General features: G+C 43.5%; 1 protein-coding gene across 1 annotated transcript in view; it reads right to left on the reverse strand.

Annotated features, from left to right (window-relative positions):
- PRKDC (protein kinase, DNA-activated, catalytic subunit) overlaps window positions 1-5,459 on the reverse strand; it is an 81,859-nt gene extending 76,400 nt beyond the window's left edge. The window contains exons 1-7 of the mRNA XM_064385733.1: window positions 5,301-5,459; window positions 4,819-4,895; window positions 4,634-4,726; window positions 3,746-3,820; window positions 2,371-2,479; window positions 1,065-1,177; window positions 272-371 (exon numbers count right to left, since the gene is read on the reverse strand). Coding sequence (XP_064241803.1) covers window positions 272-371; window positions 1,065-1,177; window positions 2,371-2,479; window positions 3,746-3,820; window positions 4,634-4,726; window positions 4,819-4,895; window positions 5,301-5,442 — 709 coding nt within the window. The 5' untranslated portion in view covers window positions 5,443-5,459. The remainder of the gene's footprint in view (window positions 1-271; window positions 372-1,064; window positions 1,178-2,370; window positions 2,480-3,745; window positions 3,821-4,633; window positions 4,727-4,818; window positions 4,896-5,300) is intronic.
- Between the last annotated feature and the right edge of the window lie 741 nt (window positions 5,460-6,200).

Here is a 6,200-nt window from a genome sequence, read left to right on the forward strand (position 1 = left end):
GTGACTCTCACAGCTGCCCAATATGTGGTCAGAAAATAGCACTTCAAAGATTTACATATAGAAAAACACTGATGAAGCCACTTCACACAAAGACAGATTACAAGGACTGTGTGAGTGTGTATTTTGCATAAATCATCTACTAACAGGAAAATTTAAATTCTGAATTTACACACAGAAATGGTGCTACTTTTTGCCTGTGTAATAATTAAATGTACAACTGTAAAACAGTATCAGAACGTGCCACTGACTTTCTCACAGAAAAAGAACATACCTTCATCCACAGATTTGGTGAAGTTATACATGAGTGCAACCAGTCCCCTCAGACATCCTGTTACAAGAGGTAGCTTGGGTGCCCTTGTAGCAGATGTCATCTGAAAAGAATAAAATACCCTCAAGCTAAGATGAATTTACACCAAGGCTTTCCAGTTCCTAGAAGTGTAGGTAAAGAACTTACTTCAACTTAATAGATATATCAGAACCCAACTCTATGAAACAACTCCACAGAAACATCTTTACTCCTAAGTGTCACATCATTTGGAGGGAAGCACGGGAGGTCATTTGAAAAACATGGAAATGTTCCACCAAGACCAGCAATACCAAAATTTAGATAAAATACAGTAATGTTTTGAAATTTTAAGAATTCAGAAATATGAAAGTTCAGCAGAAATATGATGTTCACCTCATGTGCAAGAACTGTGCAGCCAGTACAGAACAAATCAGAAACTACCAGTGCATGGCAAGGTAACATTTCTTGGGGAATGATCATCACACGCCATTTTTGCACACAGTGAATTAGTTCATTTGGTGAATTTCCATTTGCTGAGTTTTCATTTGGTGAATTTGCACTTAAAAAGTTTCTCAGAGCCAGAGAACACAACTTTAGTCTTTCAATAGAACTTATGATTGTTCAGCTAGATCCCTACAAATTGTACTAGCCACAGTAGTATTCCAACAGCCAGTGGTATACATTTCAAAGGACAAAAAAAAGCCCCAAAAACAAAGCAATGCAAAAAGAAAACCAAAGCAAAAAAACCCCAAAGAATGGAAAGAAATTCCAATCATACCTGTGTTCTAAGCTCTCTCAAATAAGCTCGGAATAGTTTTTCAGAGTTGTTAATCATGTCACTAGGCTGGACTTCTCCCAAAACTCCCAAAAGCTCATAAATCTTTTCCAATACTAGAAAGTAATTTTTAATATTATTAAATCTCAATTACTGAAATAATTGCTTTTGGCATTTCCAGTGCAATTCCTATTAACTTGCAACCATGAGAAAATCATCCCTAACAATATCATTGCTTATTAAAGTGTGGAGCAAACATCTTTATACATATATATATATATATATATATATATACACATATATATATACACACACATACATACATACACACATATATTTGTAGCCATATCCTACAATGTGAGATGCATCCTCCTCTCACATCAGGAAGTTAAACATATTTACTATTTTTAAACAGGGCTCAGATGACTAATTTAAAGGCCACATACACTGAGGAAGCACTTGTTAAGACCAACAGCTAGCAGAAGTTTCTAGGCTTGAATTAAGAGTGAAGGATTCTATGTAGGCACAAATTTTATGAGACCTGTAAAGACAAGATTGCAGAAGTATCTAGCCATAATGATCAAATTGCAGCTCATACTAATATGCCATAAATAATACAATCAGGCAAGGCAGAACTGATGAGCTCACATTAGAGGTGACCAATGCAGGAACTATCACACTAAAACTGCAGCTTTGAGGACAACACTAGCCAGGTTTGGAATAAGATAACAAAGACCTTTAGAATCATAATAGAATTGTTTAGGTTGGAACAGATCTCTAAGATGATCAAGTTCAACCATTAACCCAACACTGCCAGGTCTCATCACTGAAACACGTCCCCAGGTGTCACATCTACACATCCTCTATACATGTTCAGCAATGGTGACTCCACCACTTCCCTGGAAGCCTGTTCCAATGATTGACAGTCCTTTCTGTGAAGAAATGCTTCCTAATATCCAAAGTAAACCTCCCCTGGTGCAGCCTGAAGTCCTTTCCTCTTGTCCTGTCACTTGTTACCTGGGAGACCAACCCCCACATGGCTACAGCCTTCTTTCAGGTGGCTGCAGAGAGCAGTAAGGGCTTCCCTGAGCTTCCTTTTCTCCAGGCTAAACATGCCCAGCTCCCTCAGCTGCTCCTCACAGGACTTGGGCTCCAAACCCTTCCCCAGCTCTGTTGCCCTTTTCTGGACTCACTCCAATCCCCCAAAGTCCTTCTTGTATTGAGGGGCCCAGAACTGAACACAAGATTTGAGGTGCAGCCTCACCAGTGTTGAGTATAGGTGGACAATCAAAGAAAAACTAAGGCCTACCTGTGTCAGGAATTCTACTTTTTGCAGCAAGCTCCTCATAAAATTTATTAAATATCTCTCTAACTTTCATTTCTTCCATCAGACAGGAACGTTGTAAACTGTGAAGCAACTAAGATGGATTAAAAAAAAAAAAAAGAAAACATTCAGATCAATGCCCCAATATTACTCAGTCTAAATAAAAACAGTTCATACAGGCAAGTTCAGCTTAAGTAAGCAAATATGCTATTCCATGAAAGAGATCTAAGGTGACTTGTCCAAAGAAGAGTAATGGCATGCAATCAACTTTAACTACACTACATTCCTGTATCTGCATAAATTAAGAATTTACAACTTTTAATTTATTGTATACATATTACAAATAGATCATCTACGTGAAAGCTTTATACAATATGATTTATACATATGAACTCCACTAGAGCACAGGCTCAGAAAGTCTGCAGTAGCTTTTACCATATTGCATTTCTTCTCTCCCAAGCAGATTGGCTAATATAAAGCCAATCCAACTCACAGAACTCAGAATAACTCAGAAGGGAGTTTTGTTTCTCATAAACAAACCTAAGTAGGCACAAAAGCATTTACAAAATAAAGGTCTAAATGTGTTCAAAGGAACTACTGTCTCACACAGCAACTAAACTTCTGGAAAAAAAAAGTCCTCCTACTCCACATTTTCCAAATATATTATCTTATATTATAATAGCATATACAATACATAGTATTTTGAAACAAGACTGCAATTGAACAGCAAAATATCTCCTTAAATAACCGTAATAAACTGAGAGAGGTCTGCAACTGCCCCCAAAACAATTGTGTCTTGCTCTGACAAATGAAGGAATGACATGCCCACACCTAAGCAACCTGCTAGAGAATACTGAAGACAATCTGTCGTTAAAACATTTTTTTAACATCTCAATATTAGCTATCACTCTTCTCTTGCTACGTCAGACTACAACTTCCTTGCAAGAGGAAGAGGAGGGGCAGACACCGATCTCTTCTCTTTGGTGAGCAGTGACAGGACCCAAGGGAACAGCCTGAAGCTGTGAAAGGGGAAGTGTAAGTTGGATATCCAGAAAACAGTTCTCCACCCAAAGGGTGGTTGGGCACTGGAACAGGCTCCCCAGGGAAGTGGTCACAACACCACACCTGACAACCGTTCAGGAAATGTCTGGACAACGCTCTCAGGCACGTGGTGTGATTTTGGGGACGATGCTGTGCAGGACCAGAGTTGGACTCAACAATCTTGTGGATCCCTTCCAACTCAGCTTAGTCTGCAACTCTCTGATACAGATTTTCTGCATGATACAGTGTAACTATAGTAATACAGCAGGTTTTCTACTTCTTTTCTAGAAACAAGAGAGATTTATAAAATGCATTTTACCTTAATCAGAAGTTCCAGTGCTGAGATTTTACATTTTGCTGCTCTCTCTTTTGTATAGACACTAAGACAAGTTTGCTACACAGAAAAGAAAATTAAGATAACAATACTTGTAAGTAAAGATGGAAATTCAAAGATGACATTTTCTTCTACCTCTTAAAGTATCTGCTTCTTAAGGTTAAGGTTTTCTAAAAAGACTGAAATAATATCTAGTCCTGGAAATGACTTCACTGACAATACTGCAGCACTGTCTGACATAAAAACAAACTCCAAATCAAGCAAAGAAATGGCAGTTTCTGCAGTAAAATTTGCACAGAGCAGATTTTCTACCTCAGTACTATCAGTCCTTAAAATAAGTAGCTACTAATTTATGATCAGAAACTTCAGAGGTGCAGTCAACATAGATGTTCAGCCATCCAGACTCCAGTAACCTCAGGTATTGTAGTTACCACCAATTTGTGCATATATTGCAAAAGTAACAACTTCTCAGGTTATTTTTTTAAAAATTATAATTAAAATTAACCCCATAGAAATATTTAAAATTTTACATTTAAATGGCAACTTCAGTTTGTATAAATTAGAAGCTACTATCTCCAATTAAAATAACTGATTTTCAAAACCATTACCTACTATGTTCTATAAAGAAAAGATAATAAAATTAAGTCTACAGCTGGACAAACAATTCCACACTGCTCTGTGGTATGAATTGCAGTATATGTAAAAAAAAAAAAAAAAGTTAAAATTATTTCAGCTCTAACAGGAACACTAGAGATGGGCAAGGCTGACTGGGAGGAGTGAAGTACAGCTATGAATGTTATGACATGACACCCACCAGACTAGTTTAAACTATCTGACAAAAACACTTCTAGGAAAGAATTTTCATTTACCTACCTTAATATTACAGGCATAAGGATGAATTTTATCACCAACTTTTTCCATAAAGACACTAAGAAACTTCAACGCTTCATCCCTGCAATCTCGAAACTGAAAAGTCAAAAGAAAAAAATATTTTGAAATGTGTAACACGTTGCACATATAGCACTACCGAAACACTACTTTAAAGTTTGCCAACTTACCTCCTCGATGGTGAGGGACCTGTGGATAAAGAGGAGTAAGCCATGCTCCTGGGAAAACACCAGGGACAGGTGCAGCGCTGCGGGGAGGCAAGGAACCATCAGCTGGTTGGATCCCGCTCACCACCCAGCCCACCCCTGGTGCAAAAGCCTTGGGCACGACTGACGCTCGGCCCCAGAAAACCACAACGAAGTGCGGGTGCCCCTGACCTCCCCCACGGCCTGGGGCCCGGCCCTGAGCCGCTGCCCTCGCACCGGAGCCTGGCCCCGCCCAGGGCCGAGGAGAGCCAGCCTCGGGGCAGCTTTTACCCCGGTGAATGGTTATCTGCGGCAGGAGGACACCCCGCTCCCCGGGAATCCTTCCCCAGTGACACAGAGCGGGCAGCGCAGCCGCCCCGCAGGAGCCCCGGCCCGGGGCGCGGGTCCCGCCGCCACCGAGCCCTGCCCGGCCCCGCTCAGCTCCCCCCGCCGGGCCGGGCCCGCACCCTGCTCGCCGCTGGCCAGGCTGGCCACGCAGGTCTCGGCCAGGCTGCGGAGCAGGCTGTATGCGTGCAGGGCGCTGCCGCCCGCGTCGCCGGGCTGCAGGCAGCGGTGCAGCTGGAGCAGGCAGCGCTGCACCCCCGCCATGCCGCACGGGCCCGCGGCGCGGGAAGGGCCCGCCTCCCGCCGCTCCCAACGCCCCCGCGGGGCGGGAGCAGGGCTCCGCCGGGCCATTCCCGGCGGAGTAAGGGCCGGCGGCAGGGAAGAGCGTTTCGGCTTTTATGTCTCTCGTCTCAGGATGGGCTCAGGACTTGCACACACAGAATGACAGAGTGGATGAGGCTGGAAGGGACCACAGTGGGCCATCTGCTCCAGCCTCCCTGCTCTAGCAGGCACACGGCACAGGGCTGCATCCAGACAGTCCCTCATTATCTCCAGTAAGAGATTCCACACCCTCTCTGGGCAAACTGTTCCAGTGCTCGGTCAGTGCATAGTAAAATTCTGCCTCACATTTAGGTGTAACTTTCTGTGCATCAGTTTCTGCCCATTGCCTCTTGTCCTGCTGCTTGGCACCACCGAGAAGAGCCTGGCTCCATCCTCTTGGCACCTTCGCTACAGATACTGAGAGGCATTGACGAGGTCCCCTCTCAGTCGTCTCTTCTCGAGACTGTACAGGCCCAGCTCCCTCAGCCTTTCCTCATCAGAGAGACGCTCCAGTCCCTTAACCATCTTTATTGCCCTTCGCTGGACCCGCTCCAGGAGCTCCAGGTCTCTGCTGTACCTGGGAGCCCAGAACTGGGCAGCAATGCTGCACACAGCAGCGGTTCCCCCCTCCTCTGAGAATGGGCCGCTCCAACCTCCCCACGCCCGCCTACAGCCCTGGTTTTGCCGCGAAATTCGGTACG

This window comes from Passer domesticus, chromosome 1, assembly GCF_036417665.1.
Source record: "Passer domesticus isolate bPasDom1 chromosome 1, bPasDom1.hap1, whole genome shotgun sequence".
NCBI classification, from domain to species: domain Eukaryota; kingdom Metazoa; phylum Chordata; class Aves; order Passeriformes; family Passeridae; genus Passer; species Passer domesticus.